The sequence below is a fragment of the Paramisgurnus dabryanus genome, chromosome 2 (assembly GCF_030506205.2).
Source record: "Paramisgurnus dabryanus chromosome 2, PD_genome_1.1, whole genome shotgun sequence".
NCBI classification, from domain to species: domain Eukaryota; kingdom Metazoa; phylum Chordata; class Actinopteri; order Cypriniformes; family Cobitidae; genus Paramisgurnus; species Paramisgurnus dabryanus.
The window spans coordinates 44,806,577-44,825,525 of record NC_133338.1 but is presented as its reverse complement, the minus strand read 5'-3'; the positions used below and the strand labels follow the sequence as shown (position 1 = coordinate 44,825,525).

The 18,949-nt window shown below is 41.7% G+C and overlaps 1 protein-coding gene across 1 annotated transcript in view; it reads right to left on the bottom strand.

Annotated features, from left to right (window-relative positions):
- The window catches only part of plcb3 (phospholipase C, beta 3 (phosphatidylinositol-specific)), a 65,041-nt gene that overhangs the window by 25,870 nt on the left and 20,222 nt on the right, over positions 1–18,949 (bottom strand). The window contains exons 3-5 of the mRNA XM_065289010.2: positions 845–913; positions 593–715; positions 250–329 (exon numbers count right to left, since the gene is read on the bottom strand). Of these exons, the coding sequence (XP_065145082.1) occupies positions 250–329; positions 593–715; positions 845–913 (272 nt within the window). The remainder of the gene's footprint in view (positions 1–249; positions 330–592; positions 716–844; positions 914–18,949) is intronic.

Here is an 18,949-nt window from a genome sequence, read left to right as displayed (position 1 = left end):
CAGGAAACCACCCCTAAGTTCAATGGTAAAACCAGCATATGGGTTTGTGATGATATGACTATGTAGATGGGTACACAATGATTAATTTGGCACAATTAAGTACATGATTCATTTTCATTAGCATATTCAGATACATGCTACACAGCGAGAGATAGCAACCTATAGTTTTTATAGGGCAAATGCCATGTGATGTTCGTCATTTATAAGTTGCTTGCACCAAAGCTGTATGACTCAACGTAAAATACTCACACTTTGAATAAGAAGGTGTTGCGGGAAGCATTCTGGGACAATATGTTTGTGGCAAGTTTAAACAGCTCTTCAGCCCACACCTGGAAAACGCCGTTCATATCACTAAACAAACTGAACTGGCATGCATTTACACATTTATTATGTAAATGCAAAACAACTATAAATTATTGAATACAGTATTGTATGTCAAGTAAAACAAAAATATAAAAACAGATTTATCCAATGACACTGATTCAGAGGGAACACATAAAAAGGCAGAAAGTAAAAAAGAGAGCGAGAAAGAGGCAAAGAGAGATAGCATGGAAATGGTATCTAGGTGACAGATGCTGGTCGTCGTGGTTACCTTGGCACACCCATCCTGCACAGCCTGGAAGTTAAGGAAGGAGATGTTGACCAAGTCATTGCCATGGACAATGGTCAGCAATTCTTCTGTTTTAACACCCAATTGCTCACGCGAACGTGCATCCTAAAAAAAAAAAGGGGGGGGGCTAAACCTTACCACCCATGCACATTATCTTGATGCATAAACAGTGAGGTGTCCAAACATAACCTTCTTACTGAATCTCGCTTACATATACACACATAAAACATTTACCTTTGGCATCTTGGCATATTTTCCTATCCTGGTGTCCCTGATTTGACTGATGTCCAGGACTTCCACTTCCTGTTGAAAAAGAAGACACAGAGAAAATTATAAGTGACATATATAACAAATGCAAGGATTTATTCAAATATTCTTTTGGATAAAGATAATTTTGCCATATTTAAAAGAAAATGTTAATGGTGCTTGCAGATGAAACCTGTTGCTAGGGTGTTGCTATGTAGCTGCTATGTGATTGCTAGGGGCCTCTAGTGATTCTTAGGTAGCCATCTACTGGCCCAAGTCAAAAGTTTTATCTACGCCACATTTTTGCATTCAACAGATGCTTTAATCTGAAGTGAATTAATTCAAGCTATATAGTACAATTTCTTTCAGTGGAAAATCACACTCACAAGCTATGGGCTGCCACCAATTGAAGACACTGCTACTGTGCTACAGGAACACCATCTACTTATATTGGCATTTATAAATGTGCCTCAGGTTCCCCCTTTAATGCCCGTCTATCGTCCACCAGGAGAAAATGAAATGTCTGATCGCTTGTAAAAGTAACAGCCAACCCTGAGCAAGAGTTATGATGAGAGCACAACAGAAAGACAAACTGTATTTCCACAGAAGAGGAAATAAATTTCACTCAGCTCCATTTCCTTATTAAATCATTTCAGCAATGTGACAAATGTCAACACTGTCTGTAAGTTAAAATGACACTAAGCAGAGGTCCAGAGACTGACTGCCGGGCATACAGTGTATAACTGCATATGAATCGAAGCTTTTTAATGAAATTTTATGACACAATCACTAATTTCTCACTTTTGGCGCCTTATGCATCCTCAAAGAGACCAGAGCGTGATTTTTAACTTGTAAAGAGAAGAACGCAGTATAGCGCTTTGAGAAATGCGGTCGTAAACTTCCACAATAAACAAAGCAGATCTGGACTGTAAATACTTTGGAGTTTCGCTCCTCCCAGTCGTTTCTCATTCTTCATCATGTTTTGCTTTCCCGTGTTGTCCAGTGTGTATTTTAATGCAGATAAAGCTGCTGAGTTGAACGTTCCCTTGAGTGTTCGTGAGGGTCATGGGTTACTGGTCGAAGTCTGCTAGGAACTGGTTCCAGTCCAAACAGGCCAAGCAAGAGACTCACATGCCGACACATTTGTTATCTTGCTCTTAGTGCAACGTTGTCTTCATGTAATCCTGGTTTTCATAAGACGCTGTATATTTATTTAGTTTTTAAATGTTTCTTTTGTTTGCCTTGGATCAAGACATAACAAACTAAAAAAACAGCAAATTATACAGTACAGGGAAAAAGATGCGATAATAGCCAATGATGATGTGGTAATTAATAACAGTTACTATAGTGTGACTATCTAAATTAATTTTGCTTTAGATCAGGGGTCTCCAAACTTTTTGTGAGCAAGGGCTATTACAATTGATAAAACAATTTGGAGGGCTACTTTTAATATCGTCTACTCAAAACATTTTGGTTTTACTTACCGTATTTTCCAGACTATAAGTCACACTTTTTCATAGTTTGGCTGGTCATGCGACTTATAGTCAGCAACATTACCGTCTACAGCCGTGAGAGTACGCTATGTGCTGCTCCTGTATTTATGTAATTCAATGAATTCAGTGATGTGGAATGACGAGCCTGCAAACTTGATGCATGTTGGCTTGTTCTGTTTATTTAGCCTGTTCAGCCTTCCAGGTATGTTCTGTATGCTATTGTTTATCGTGTAAATAACGCTTAGGTTACTCACGTAACCCCGGTTCCCTGAAATAACGGGAACGAAGCATTGCGTCAGTTTGCTGACGCTATGGGGGGGAAACTCCTGTTTACTCCGTGATTGAAGCCTATTGGTTAACGTCTGTAGAAAATACAGACCAATGACGTTTGAGCCCGCGCGGGGGCGTGGCACACGTCCCTATATAAGCCGGTGAAATACGTCAAGAGCTCATTATTATTCGACTGAAGCGCGCAGCCGAATAACACTCGCTGCGTAGACGTTTGTAGCACGGCCAGCGACGCAATGCTTCGTTCCCGTTATTTCAGGGAACCGGGGTTACGTGAGTAACCTAAGCGTTCCCTTTCAATACGGTTCACTTCGCATTGCGTCAGTTTGCTGACGCTATGGGGGAACGTAATCCCATCCCGCCGTGCATACACAACGGACTGAGGTGCCCTTACCGGAGAGACACTGCATGTGGCCCTAACCCAGCATATACATAGCTCTAGCGAGCGCAAGTGTAAGCACCATATATGAGACAGTAATACGCATACAGTGAAGTTTCTAAACGCACCATGATGCATATACAATAGAGCACGAGACGGCGGGTTCCCTGAGCGCGCCGCGAGCTGTGCGTGAATTATTAATAGGTAGCCATGACGGTGAGCTAGCAACGCACCGTGAAGGCATACAGAAACGCAGTCGCGTGAATCATTAAGCCGATAAGACCTGTGCTTGTAAGGCAGGGACATCCAGGCTATAAAATCTGACAAACGTAGACGGCGAGGACCAGCCGGCCGCGTTACAAATGTCAACAATAGAAATCCCCGTAGACCAAGCCCAAGATGAAGCCATACCCCTCGTGGAGTGAGCTTTTAAACCAACTGGACAATGTTCATTCAGGGAGGCGTAAGCCAAAGCAATGGCTTCGACGATCCATTTAGATAGCCTCTGTTTAGTGAGCGGCATACCTAAGGAATGTTGCGCGAAGCTTACGAACAGCTGATCTGACTTGCGGTATGAGGCAGAACGGTCCGTGTATATTCTTAACGCTCTGACGGGGCAGAGCGTGTTCGGGGTTTGTTCGCCGTCCGCCGTCGGAAGGGCGAGAAGTGAAACCACCTGAACTCTAAATGGCGTGGTCAAAACTTTAGGAATGTATCCCGCTCTCGGTCTAAGGATCACTTTGCTATCGTTAGGACCGAATTCCAGACACGACGGGTCAATTGAAAACGCGTGTAAATCGCCCACTCGTTTAACCGATGCCAACGCCAGGAGGAGAGCGGTTTTAAACGAGAGAGCGCGCAGGTCAGCCTGTTCGAGGGGCTCGAAAGGGGGACCGCGCAGCGCTTTCAGGACCGTGGACAGATCCCAAGACGGGACCGTGTTAGGTCGCGGTGGGTTTAGTCTGCGAGCGCCTCTGAGGAATTTAATGATGAGATCATGTTTTCCCACGGTGCGACCGGCGATAAGGGCGTGATTCGCCGTTATCGCCGCCACATACACTTTAAGCGTCGAGGGCGCGCGACCGCTGTCCAGCATTTCCTGCAGAAAGGAGAGAATATGCTCCACTTCACAGGTGTTTGGGTTTAAGTCTTTCGTCGTGCACCAATCAGAAAAAATAGACCACTTTTGAGCGTAAAGGCGCCTGGTAGATGGGGCCCTAGCTTCAGTTAGAGTATTTAACACTCGTCCTGAAAGGCGTGATGGTTGCCGTTCAGAGACCAAACGTGTAGATTCCATAGCTCCGGCTGTGGATGCCATATCGTCCCTCTCGCCTGAGATAGGAGGTCTTTCCTCAGCGGTACTGGCCATGGTGCTGATGTTTTCAGCTGCCATAGGTCGGGGAGCCATGGTTGATTGTGCCAAAACGGGGCGACCAGAATTATCGCGCATTTCGTCTCTCTTATCCTCTGAAGGACCTGTGGTAACAGGGCCACCGGAGGAAAAGCATACAGAAGACACGCCGGCCATGCTTGCGACAGGGCATCGTGATGTCTCGAGAAGAAGATCGGGCAATGCGCGTTCTCGTCTGATGCAAACAGATCGATCTCCGCCCGGCCGAAGACGGTCCATATTCTCTCGACCGTCTGAGGATGCAGTCTCCATTCTCCCGGCGGCGGACCGTTGCGCGAGAGAATGTCTGCACCCGTATTGGCTACACCCGGTACGTGAGTCGCTTTTAACGAACGTACGTTCGCGTGAGCCCATAATAAAAGCCGTTTCGCCAGCCTGGATAGGGAGCGAGATCTCAGCCCTCCTTGGTGGTTTATGAACGAAACCACCGTCATACTGTCCGACCGCACTAGAACGTGTTGATGTTGGAGTTTCGGTCGAAAGTGTCGTAGCGCCAAGATAACCGCCCACATCTCGAGGTGGTTGATATGTAGCTGAGACAACTGGTTGTTCCACGCACCGAAGGCGAGCTCGCCGTCGCAGTGAGCGCCCCAACCCGTCGCAGATGCATCCGTAGTCACCACTTTCCTCCTGCTCACGGAGCCGAGCTCCGTGCCCGAGAGGAAAAGGTGAGGGGATGTCCATATCGAAAGCGCTTTCACGCAGCTGTACGTGATTTTGATTAATAAGCGGCCCGACAACCAAGCACGGGGCGGAACTTTCGCTTTCAACCAAAACTGAAGCGGCCTCATGAACAGCATTCCCAACGGTATTAGTGGGGATGCTGCTGCCATCAGACCCAACATTTTTTGGAATCGTTTGAGAGGGAGATGTGAACCCGCTTTGAACGATGCCGCCTCGCGTCTGACCGTGAGCGCGCGTTCCTGTGTAAGCCATGCCCGCATCTTTAATGAGTCGAGCGTCGTGCCTAAGAACGCGATTCGCTGCGTGGGGGTGAGCAAACTCTTCTGGAGGTTGATTTTGAACCCCAAATTCTCCAAATGCTGGAGTACAACGGTCTTGTGCGCAGTAATTTCCCTCTCTGACTGTGCTAGAATAAGCCAATCGTCGAGGTAATTCAATATGCGGATGCCGCTCTGTCTGAGAGGGGCGAGAGCCGCATCCGCACATTTGGTAAATGTGCGTGGTGCCAGAGATAATCCGAAGGGCAGAACTTTGTACTGGTATGCTGTCCCGTCGAGCGCGAATCTTAGGAACGGCCTGTGACGTGGCGCTATCGGAATGTGAAAGTAAGCGTCTTTCAGATCCACTGATATGAACCAATCGCCCGGTCGAATTAACGCCATGATTCGTCTGGCTCTAAGCATTTTGAACGGCCGTTTGGCAAGAGCGCGATTCAAAACGCGTAGATCCAATATCGGTCTGAGGCCGCCGTCTTTCTTTGGAACGAGAAAATAACGACTGTAAAAGCCTGATTCGCTTTGATCCGCCGGGACCGTCTCTATCGCGTCTTTTAGTAATAAAGAACGCACCTCTTCCCTGAGGATCTGCATACGATCGTCTGGGACAGTGGTGTAGAGAACGCCGCGAAACCGGGGTGGTCTCCGGGCGAATTGGAGTGAATAACCGTGTTGGATTACGTTTAGAATCCAGCCCGGCATACCGGGGGTGGATTGCCAAACGTGAAATTTGACGGCGAGCGTCGATATGCTTATGGACGTTAAGCCGTGTGTGTGTGTTTGTGTGTACAGAGGAGGAAATTTGCTCTTTTTGTGAAAAGGTAAAAATTTGTGTTTCGCTGTTACAGCGAGGGTGTGTCCAGCGCCCGAGGGGACTGAAACACGCAGAACTTTCGAGGGCGGGCCGGCCGAAGCGGGACCAGAGCCTCTTTTCCTCCTCAGACTCTCTTCAGGGAGGCGGCGCCGGCGTCGGGTCCAGCGTAATCCGAGGACGGGGACCGCGGCGTCGAGGCGGGCCAGTCGGTCGTGCAGGACGCTGGCGCTTGACCTCCGGTTCAGCTCTCTGCTGGGGCTGAGCTGGTGCTGGCTTAGGGCGTTGAGCTGGCGGCGGTTTTGGGCGGCCGGTCTCAGACGCTGAGGCAGATCGTTTAGGTAGAAAATGCCGCATAGCCTGCGACGATTTCTGTGCCTCAGTGAAGCGCTGGGTGAACCCCTCCACAGCGGAGCCGAAGAGCCCCGACGGTGACACGGGCGAGTCAAGAAGGGCAACCCGATCCGTGTCCTTTATCTCCGTCAAGTTCAGCCACAGATGTCTCTCCAGAACAACCAGGCTGGCCATGGCTCTTCCTACAGCCTGAGTGGCGACTTTAGTGGCGCGAAGGGCCAGATCAGTCGCGCTGCGCAGGTTCTGAAAGGTCGACGGGTCCGGACCTGTCTCGTCCATGTCACGGAGGAGCTTTGCCTGGTATACCTGCAGCACCGCCATCGTATGGAGAGCGGATGCAGCGTGGCCGTCAGCGGCGTAAGATTTTGACGCCAGGGTCGATGTCAGGCGACAGGGCTTTGATGGATGGTTCAACTTCGCCCTCCATCCGCCGGCTGAAGACGGGCAGAGATGGGCGGCGACAGTTTCCTCGAGCGGCGGCATCTTGGAGTAGCCGTGTTCGTCGGCGCCGTCCACTACGGAGAGGACGTGGGAGACGGCGCTCTGAGCTCGGGTGGAGTGGGGAGCACGCCAAGATTTGGTGAGCTCCTGGTGAACCTCAGGGAAAAACGGCGCCGGCCGTTGGCGGGACGATTGACGGCGCCCGGGCTGCAGAAACCACTCGTCCAACCGGCTGAGTTGAGGCTCTGACGGCGGCGACCACTTGATGTTGAGCTCCGCCGTAGCTTGCGTCAAGATGCGGATGAGCTCAGAGTCGTGAGGACGCGACTCGGTAGGTTCATCAGCGGCGGCTGCGTGGGCGTCGTCATCCGAAGCCGCCCAATCCTCTAACTCCTCAGAGGATGACATCACTTCCAAGTTGTCACCGGACCCAAAGGAAACCATGCCGCTAGCACTCGGCAGGGGGCGCAGGTCTTCATGGGCGAAGGTGACAGGGTGACGGCGGGGAGACAGAGCACGCGGGGGATGAGCCGGCGTGGACTCGGTCTCAGGGCGTCTTCCAGCTTCACGGCTCCGCTGCTGTTTAGGCGGGAGAGCACGGGAAGCCTTCCGTTTAAAGATCTCGAGGCGGGAGCGCAGCACCGCGATAGGAAGGAGCCTGCAGTGGGCGCAGCCCGCCTCGGCGAGTACGGCCTCGGCGTGGGCAGGACCCAGACAGATGACGCACTCCTTGTGGAAATCCTCCACAGGCAAAGGGGCTCGAGGAGCCGCAATGCCGAAGCGACATTATCTCAACGCGCTTCTGCTCTTTTAGATACTCTCTTTTAGGCTCACCGGAAAGCGGCAGGGGAACACGCTGGTGTGTTGTAGTCCGCTGCAGTGCTTGGATCGACGGCGAGTAAGGGCTTCTTCTTCGGAGCAGCGAGAAGGTTCGCGCTGAAGGAGAAAAGTAATGAGCTCTTGACGTATTTCACCGGCTTATATAGGGACGTGTGCCACGCCCCCGCGCGGGCTCAAACGTCATTGGTCTGTATTTTCTACAGACGTTAACCAATAGGCTTCAATCACGGAGTAAACAGGAGTTTCCCCCCCATAGCGTCAGCAAACTGACGCAATGCGAAGTGAACCGTATTGAAAGGGAACTGTTTGTATTACGTTAATGTACGGACACCTATTCAGCATGCTGTTCTGTGCTATAGAGGGTTTTCACCGACGTCACGTTCTGGACGGTAACCTGGTGAGTTTTGGATACTTTAAGTGAACTTAGAGATGTCTAAACAACAAAAAACGCATCTAAGATGCAAAGGCATATAGGGAAGGACTTGTATTTCGAGAAATTACAATTTATAGGCGGTGCAGATCCCTACGAGTTAGCGCCCTCTTCTTGAATTCGTGACGACCCAGCGATTCTTCCTTCAGTTGCATCACGCCGAGCCCATTATGTCAGTGTCAGCTTTATTTATTTAGCTAATTTAAAATAGCCAGTGTCCTAACAAAGTGCTTTACAATAAAAAAGGCACACAATAAAAGCAATAATTGTTTTTACCATGGCATTTACTATTAAAAATATTATTACAATAGAAACTTGTTATAAGCAATTAAACACACTGGTATTAAGCCTTTGCAGCGCAAATTACACTAAAAGTATACTTTTAAAAAGTACACATTAAATACTCTTTAAAAAAAGCACAACAAGTAGAACCATACTTGTTTTGTACTTTATGTACTTCAATCATATTTCTAATACCAGGGTTTCCCGCAGCACTTTTCAGTTTGGGCGGCCCACCTAAGCTGGGATACCCTACCACCTTAACTAGGTCATCCAAAAAAAAAATTGCTGCACAAAAGGCCGTCAAGTGCATCTTGGAGAATAGCGTTGACGCACTTCACATGGCCGAAATGAGAGAAAGACATGGTCTGTCACTGTCTGGAGGATAACTAGCCTGTTGATAAAACATTTAATTAATTAATAATCTAGTATGTGTTCATTTTCTGTCATAGTTTCTTCAAAATTGAGTTTTATTGGAGTGTTTTTAATAAAAATATTTTCATCATGACACATACGCCCCGCCCCTTTGATTGTCACGCCCCCGAACCGCCCACCTGCACAACCCTACCACCTTAACTAACACATTTTCTGCGGGAAACCCTGAATACAATACTATTTTTCCTGAGCTTGCCAACCACAAGCGCTCTGATAATTTCTTGCATTCCTTTCCCTGGTTTTTAATAACTTTTGAAATACAATAATATTCCAAATGTTTTTCTCGATCTGTCCTATTGGTACAACCTCAAACACGCCAATAATTAACCATTTTCCTTGACGACATTCGGGATATACATCAGTGCCTGTGCTCTGTTGAGATGCGGAGTGCCTCCAATATGGCGACCTCCGCTCTGATGACGCGTCGTGAAAACCCTCTATTGTTTAGTTGAATAATTTGCCTTTCCAGATCAAATGTCTGTTCTCAAGGCTTGGATTTTGTGAAATCATTTTTAAAATAAATGAGACGTATAGTCCATTGCGACTTATATATGTTTTTTTTGTCTTCATGATGCATTTTTGATCGATGCGACTTATACTCTGGAGCGACTTATAGTCCGGAAAATACAGTATCTTATTTTACTTGTTGATATGTTTTATCATTGTTTAAAATGTAAACATACATAAAAGAAGCCAAGATAACGTAAAAAATATGTAATAAATAAATATTACAATTTAGACTTTTAATAGAATGTGCATTGGCGAGCACTTCACAGATTCTGTGTGGGCAACCCGCGGGCACCATGTTGGAGACCACTGCTTTCAACGTTTCTCTCGATATCTTATGACTACTTACTGCAGCAAATGTTGAAAATATTGGTAACACTTATCCAAAGCAACTTACAAACAATAGTTAAATTAGTTAACAACTAAAAATGAGCACTATTCTGCAACATATTATGTTAATTTAATAATTTTGTAATGCATATTTAAAGTTAAGTTGTATCTGTTACAATTCACTATAGTGCACAATGAACAAGTTCAATGCGGAGGGTCTTGTATGCACTTAAGGGGTTTATTTCACATTATCAACCGGCTGCCTTTCATAAATAATGTAGGAAACATTAAATAATGGTTAAGTATAAGTAATTGGTTTTAAGATAAGACATTCAAATGTCACAAACACACTATTTGGTTTAATCATTTGTAAATATAATTTCATTAATGTTAATAAAAGACATATTTATATTTAATGTTTCTGTAATATTAAACTGTACCTGATTTGCAGCATGCAAGTACCGTGTGTTATTCGTTTTGAGCGGTTGTTAGCTGGGAATAACAAACTTGCAAATGTGGCGACTGGCCAATCAGAATCAAGCATTCCAATGAGCCGTATAATAAACAATGTTAACAAATAGGACCTTATTGTAAACTGTACCAAAATATGTTTTTTGCTTCTGTGCATAATGTTTCAAAAAGCTTCTCTCAGGTTTACCAAATTATTTTGGATGTGCAATTGAAAGAAATACAGCAAGGAGATGGGATGGGAGAGAAAACCAGTCAACCTTGTTTTAGATCATTTTCCTTGTTCTGGATGTGATGATCTCAGAAAGCAAACATAAAACCAAAAACCCTGTTTAAAGCATTGAATTATTAGACAGATGCATACCCCCACGCTGACATTTATACACAACTATAAACCTACAGTACATTTACCACAGTATAACTGCAACACTGTATGACAACATTGATAGTATCAAGTTGCATTTAACTAACCGCTACATGCTCAGACTTGTGAAACATCTTCCTGAAAATTGAGCAAGCCTGTAAAAGCAAGGGTGTATGCAAGTGTGTGGCTGTTCCTAGCATACATACATTCCCCTCATACCTGGCAGACAAAGACTGTTGACACCAAGTGTAGTATATCGTCATATCGTCAGAAACAAAACAAATACTGCATAAAAAAAAGAATAGACTTAACTAACATTGGTCGCAGTGTCTTTACTCTAAATCAAACATCCTGCTCTCTATTCATTACCCAGAATTCCCACGGATGTAGAAATAACACATAAATAATTCACCCGCTCTGGTCTGGATTATGACATTTACATTATAGCTGCCTTTAGCCCTTCCTTACTTCTAAGGGCATTTGCTTTGTCCCTCTTTTTTATCACCATGACAACAGGTTGCATATACATAATATAACAACTCACATTAACTGCACAACCAATCACCATTCCTAGTTATATTATCTTAATACTATTACAGGTCTCTTTATTATTTCACTTGCAGTTTGTATTCATATTTTGGGAATAATGTGTGGATGTGATGGTGAGGAAATTTTCCCATTGGATAACTGACATGTGACAAATGCGGTTATATCCGTATCACGGGATGGGGAGGGAGGCTTTTTTAAAATTGCATAGAAATATTTGTGCAGCCGTCTGCATTTTACTTTCACTTTAAATTGAAAGGGCTGCTGTTTAAATGCAATGCTTAAAGTGGGCCGGTGCATGCCAGTACTTTTTTATTTTTATATGTGGTGCCCAGCACTTCTGACATGTTATCCATGGAATCCCGTCCCAACATTTAGGAACATGTTTTGGACTGAGCATCATGACAACATGCTGTAATCCATGAGGCGAAACGCCATGTAGCACCAGTAATACTGACTATCGCAATATATCTATGCAAATATTTCATGAGTCTAAGAATTTTGTTGTGCTTCAGGTCTATTAAAGGCGGGCCTGGCGGGGTGCAACGCTTTGGAAAAGGGAGTTGGGCCGAGTACCAAAACACACTTGTAGCCAATCAGCAGTAAGGGGCATGTCTACTAAATGACATTGGGTTGCGTATGTGTGAGGCGTGTCTATCAAAAGAAGGTCCAGATTCTATTGGGGTTGGGGCATGTTTGTTTCGGTGATTTCAAATATCAACATTGGCTTTCAGAGATCATGCACCCTGCCTTTAACCTCACAAAATATTGGTCAAAATCAGGAGGGCGCATGCCAACCTCACCTCAGGGGAAAATTAATTTAACATATTTTACAATCTGAATAGTCGATCTTAAAAGCATCAATAACCTCACCCAACTCCAATGAACGTATGAATGAGATTGGACAAATTCATCCAAAATAGCAACCTCATTAGTTGCTGCTGATTCAAATACGAGTTTAGCAAAGGACAGCAAGTAAAAGAGAGAGACAGAGAAAAAGAAAGAGTCAGAAGAATCTCCAGGGTACAGTCATTTAATGCATTACAATGTAAATCTGCACAACACAATAGTGAGACACCACACCCTGACCTCGATTTTTTGTCTTTGCTTGCCTTTGGAAAATAAAAGGGTTATTTGGACATGTTAAATGGAAATACACAAAAGGAAAAATCATTAAGAGAAACACAGTGACTGTACAGATCCATATGCATGACAAATGTGCATGTCCCCTGTCAGGTTCTGCCACTCTCACTTTACTAAGACTCTCTTGTTCCAAAAAGAGGTGTCTGAACATGAGCATTATTAAAGAGGACACAGATACTGTGAGACAACCGGTGACAATTCACCAATTATGCATTATTTTTCCCTTTGACAATACTAAGTTTTCAGACAAAAGGAGTACACATGATCAACATCACAAATATAATATTTAGTGACCTGAATCATAGTCGACCTAGAAACAGTGTAGAATTCAACATCATTCTTCATTTTATCCATTTTTATTTTTAGATTCAAATGGAAGAGAATACACTTTTTCGAGGAGGTCTCAGACTTGTGTACAAGCAAATTCAAACATGCACAAGTATGCATGTTTCTGTAAACACATGCACTGTAACAACAAAACAAAACAAAACCACACACACAAAAAAACTATGCAGCATGAAGTCAAAACAACTCGGTTTTGCAACTCAATTCAACCTAATATTTAAAATTTTGACATTATTTTTAAAAACAAGTTAAAATTGTTTAACTTAATTTGTTAAGTTAAAGTAACAAAAATATATGCTCATATAATAGAATTTATTATACTGTGTAGGACGCTGTAATTTCTTCATTCAGCCTTGACAACACGAACAGTGACTATCTGTTGTGTCTCATACTGGGGCAGGTGCATGGTGTTGAGTGCAAAAGTGCATGTGCCAGCTCTATGGACAGTAAAATCACAATTAGGCAGCATTGCTGTTATTTAATACTCATGAGAACGGCACACCTTGCTATACACACTGTCACTTTCATTCAGCCCCTGATCCTGTGTGTCTCACTGTCTCAAGGTTACTGATATCGGGCTGATCCTAGATTACTTCAGAAAAACAGAAAGTAAAGGTGTCTAAATGCATGAATTGCTGATGTACTTTTATAGACTGTAAAAAGTAAAAAGTTAACTTAAAAAAACTTTTAAAAAAAAGACTTCAATTGGTAACAACTAAAAAAGTAAGTTTTTTTCAACTTATGTGTTTAAGTGAAAAATATTTTAAGTGAAAAATATTTTAAGTAAAAAATAGAAGTTAAGAAAACCTTTTTAGGTGTTACCAATTGAAATAGATTTTGTTGATCCGATTTTTCACTTTAAACAGTGTAAGCAGTAATGTAACATTATAGTGTCTAAAATTTTACATAAGTGGTCTTAAAGGGATCATAGCATGAAAATCTGACTTTTTACATGTTTAACCTCTTAAAAAGCACTTTTGACTAAAAAAGGGTTGTTTTTACTAAACCATTTTTAGTGTACACATAACTATTCTAAGTTAAAAATGTAAAAGTAAGAGAAGCTGAAGTAATAAAACATTACATTTTTATTACATTGTAATAAAAAAAATGTTTGCATAACATCTTTTTTATTACTAAAAAACTTGAATGATGAATATGTGTTTGAAACCTAGAAATGCAATGATCCCAAGCCACAATTCTAAAGAAGTTATGTTTCAAGTTTGAGGTCAATAGGCCCAAAAATAAGGTTCTTGCAAGGGTTTTTGTAAGACAAGTGCCTTTTCTAAGTGCCAGTTAGCCTCAAAATAAAAGTCTTTGTTTCCATGCATACACGTTTCTTCTTATAATTATTTTTTCTTATGTTAGCATATACAATGCAGTTTCCACACCAGGGAATATAAAGTCACACAAAGATCGTTTGATTCGTTATCTAATTGGCTACACATTCTGTCTATCATTATTTTCCATAAAGTCATTGGAGGAAAGAGCGAGTCAGATGACGTCACAAAATTTGACAGCGCTGTTTGGATATTATGTATTATACTCCCGCCTACTTTTCAAAACAAAGTTTGAACGTGGGTTTACCTGTTTACTAGAACCTAAAGTGTTACGACGTAAATAGTCCTCAGATTTTATATTATATTCTATTACAAGATGTTCATGCGAAATCTGATGTAAACAACAGACTATATATCTATATTTCATGGATTATATGCATTTGTGGACAAAAATGGTCATTGGATGTATTCTATTAGACGGTTTTCATGGGTTATTCACACATCTGACTTGTAATCTTTATATCAACACAAAAGGTAAGAAGTCCTGTTTATATTTTGCATGTTGTCATCTGGACTTCTGTCACAAAATACTACATTTATGATGCTAGGGCATCTGTATCTCAAAACAGAGACCATACACTGATGCTAAACCCGTAGATCTTTTAAACGATGTATAGTAATGTTCATATTATTAATGTTTGTAGACAGTAGGTTATATAGATATTGTTGTTAGTAGCGTTAAAAAAACTGATGTCATCCCACCCACGAATTAGTGCGCGTCGAGAGGTTAAGTGCTATAATTGGGTCCCCAGTGCTTTTATCAACCTACAAAATGTGAAAAAGAACAACCCAGTGATTAAGTTTAAACCATTCTCTGCAAGCATGTGAAAAATCAGGTCGTTCAGATTTTGCCTGTTTTGTGAGGTAGGTAGCAAGGCCAATTACAATAATACCGACCCTTAATCTGCACTATCCAATTATGGCACTGCCATTTAGTGCAGAGAGAGAGAGAGAGAGAGAGAGAGAGAGAGAGAGAGAGAGAGGGAGAGGGAGCGAGAGAGCAAGAATTGACAGCAAAATTGTGTTTAAATATTGCAACAAACCACCATCATTGCGATCAGTGCATTTCATCAGCTCATTTGCATTTTAAAGGACACACCCAAAAACAGGAAATTTTTGCTAAAGCCTACAAAAATGGGAATTTTAAAATGCTATAATTAATTATCTGTGGGTTATTTTAAGCTTAAACGTCACATGAACACTCTGGGGACACTAAAGACTTATTTTACATATTTAAAAAAAATCTCATAATACGTCCCCTTTAAGAAGCTTGCCAGCCCTGGTATTTATGAATGCTTTCATCTACTCCCACTTATCAAACCACATCGACAGCACTGCTTTGTTAACCTTATCCCCTCGTCTGTCTCTCGGCCTCTCTCTCCACCTCTTATTTTCGCCTGTTTTCATCTTCCTATTTTTTCCCTTCTTCCATGCAGATAATCAAATTGGTCTGGGTCAAGAGTTTGTGATTCTTGTCATTCCTTAGCCACACAAGGGTGAAAGCCCTCATTCAGCTGAGCAGAAGTGTACATGATATTTATACACAGAGTAACGGGAAACAATACGTAAAAATATAACCGCTAATGCACACCTGACCACCTAATAATAAAACAGCACGTGTGGACTCGTGTGTTAGGTGTTTATCCAATCCATCAATAGAAAATTAAATGTCGGGGAAAAGAGCCAATTTTAGGAGGTCGACAAAAGATACAAGGATACAAAAGAAAAGGAAACTATTACTTTATCAACTCTGAAAACACACTTCCTGTCGCTGAGCAAATGTGCATGTCAGTTTCAGAGGGCATCGTTTCATTTCTAGAACGACCACAAAGGCACATGAATGAAGGCTTGAAAATGTAACAGTATTACTAAATTACATAACCAAAAATCTAAATAAATGGCACTGAAAAAGCTCATGTTTGGCATAACATGCTTGCTTATGTACATTGTTTGTACATTGTTTAAAAGGAATTATCATTTACATGATCATAGAAAACATTATCTATGCCGGTGGTTCTCAAACTTTTCTGGCGTGCGGACCCCTTGTGTACTATGGCCCCCTCTCCTGGTCCCCCCCAAAAAATGTATGACATTAAAACATTCGATTTGAATTGAACAAAACGTATTAAATTGTACAATGTAGTGCTGTTGGTTAGTAGCCTTATTTTTCTATAAAATACCATGAAACAGGGGGCCCACAGAACAATCTTGCAGTTCCCAGTTTGAGAACCACTGATCTATGGCATAAGTGACCAAATACATCTGGTTGATCTCTTATGCTATGTTACACTTTAACAAAAACCATGAGTATTGGCCAACCATTCGAGTCTTCTATGAATGAACTATGGACGGAATGTCAGCCATAATAAACACAGACTGAACTCCACTGAACTCATATTAATACATAACGAAATGGAGAGATTAGAGTCAGCATGGGCTGAACATGGGCCTGAGGAGCTCTGATATCTTTCCTCCATTATCTCGTCTACTCTTTCTTTTTCCGTGCGGTTATGTGGTTTGGTTTCGTTAATGGTCTTTGTTTTAGTGCGAGGCATTCTGAAAACTTGCTCTTATCTTTACTCAGTCCATCGGCTGTTTTAACGCTGGGTAGTTTGAAACCACAACTCTAGAAGTACACTCCCTATTTGTCTTTCCCTATTCACGAGTCTTGAGATGTTATGTCTTTCCCAACTCTTCCAAACCCATAACATAGATTTTGACATTTTATGAAGGCAATGCTGGTACTTAAAAGTTGTTGTAATAAATATTTTGACTAGACAAAACTGAAATGAGAACCCCTTCACAGTGTTATCCCTCATTTTGTTTTAACCCAAATAAATAAGTAAACTTAACATAAACCATAAAAAACTTTACTTCATTCCTCAAGTGTTTTAGTTTAATGCACGAATTGCATGATTTCTCTTATGTCAACAATAAATTTTTGAGTTGAATCAATTTATTTTATCTTATTTAAATCTCTGGATTGAAGCATGCAGCATGCATAAATTAACTGATACTGTTATATAAGTGTTGTTTTACTGTTTGTTATCTTAATTAATACTACTGCAGCTGTTTTTGTTATCATTGTTGCTTATCATTTTTGTGGTGAAGTTAACAGCTTATCTTTTCACTCAATAAGATTTGATTACTGTCACCAATATTGAAACTTGTGTGTTGAGGTCTCTGTGTGAAGTTGAAACCTTTGCTTTGCAAGATTGCAAAGTTCTCTAAACATTACAATTTTTATAAAACAAGGTAAAAATAATCCTGCAAAACAGGAAATGTTTCATTAATCCAACAAGAGTATAGACCGTTTCATTGGGCGCACGTGCGGTGACGCGATAAGCGTCTGGTCCTTGGAACTTTACTTCCGGTTTCTGTTTGTTTAATGGTCTGACTAGTTGCTGAAACTGAACTCTTAAACAAATACCTCATCGAAAATAACAAATGTTTTGGGTTCCTATGTAATCTACATGTTGTTTATTTTGCTTGGTATATAAATAAACTAATGTAAAAAGGACTTTGTTGTTATTTATTCTCTGCGGAGTTTACCGGAAGTTACGTGATGACCACGAAAGCCGCTTGTTTATGTTGTTACTGCTGAAACCGTCTAAATTGCTTGATCAAGACATTTTTCTTTTCAGTGAATGAAACGGTAACACTTTACCATAAGGTTCATTAGTTAACATTAGTTAAAGGCGGAGTGCACAATGTTTGAAAAACAAAGTTGACATTGGAAATCACCTAAACATACCCGCCCCTACCTTTCCATTGATAGACCCGCCCCACACATACGCAACCCCGGCAAGGATGTTGGTTAGTAGACACGCCCCTTACTGCTGATTGGCTACAAGTGTGTTTTGGTAGTCGGCCGACTCCCTCTTCCAAAGTGTTTTTCAAACATTGTGCACTCCGCCTTTAACTACATTAGTTAACATGAATCATGAACTAATAATGAACTGCCCTTTTATAGCATTTATTAATCTTTATTAATGTTAAATTCAACAATTACTAATACTTTTTTTAAATCTTGTTAACATTAGGTAATGCACTGTAAACTAACATGACCAAACAATTAAAAGCTTTATTTCTATTAACTAACATTAACAAAAAACTAATAAATACTGTAACAAATATATTGATTATAGTTTGTTCATGTTAGTTAATACATGAACTAATGTTAACTAATGAACCTTACTGTAAAGTGTTAACAACAAAACATTTAAATCGCCTGTTCAGCAATCTTAAGTAGATTTAACGTAAAGATTTAACTTGATTTAACTTGAATCGACTTGTCTGGGCTTACAGTAGTTATGTTCTCCAAATTGGTTGCTGTATTGGTTATTTATTGGTTTATTGGTTTAATAAAGGTTAAAGCCTTACACAATCATTTACAAGTGTTGACTTTGCTGCCTTATATTTTTTTTGTTTAAATCAACTCAGTCAACAAGTCATTTTAACTTACCAATATTTATCTTTGAGATGAGTTAACTTAAAATATAGTTGAATTAGGTAAACTTCATTTTATAAGTTGTAACAACTCAACTCTTGTCACGATAAATAATAGTAAGTTTAGAAGACTTGTACATTTTTTTACAGTGTACTGATGCACTATAGTGTCAACTAGTAATGTAGTAATAATGTAGAAGTAAGAATGGCTGCTCCATGGATATGTTTGGAATCTCTTCAATGCAAGTCTCTCGGACTCAGGGATAGGAATTACTCAATGCTCATGGCAAAAATATCCCAGTAATTTCAGAAGTGGGGGCACAAAAACAGCCCTTAAAAAATCATCTGTTTAAGTATTACTTTAACTTACATTTGAAGGGCTCATATCCAAAAGCCACTAAACGCCACCTCCAGTAGAAATCCAGTAGAATGCCCTTGGCACAAATGATATATTTATTGTTCATTAAATACTATCACTTAAAAT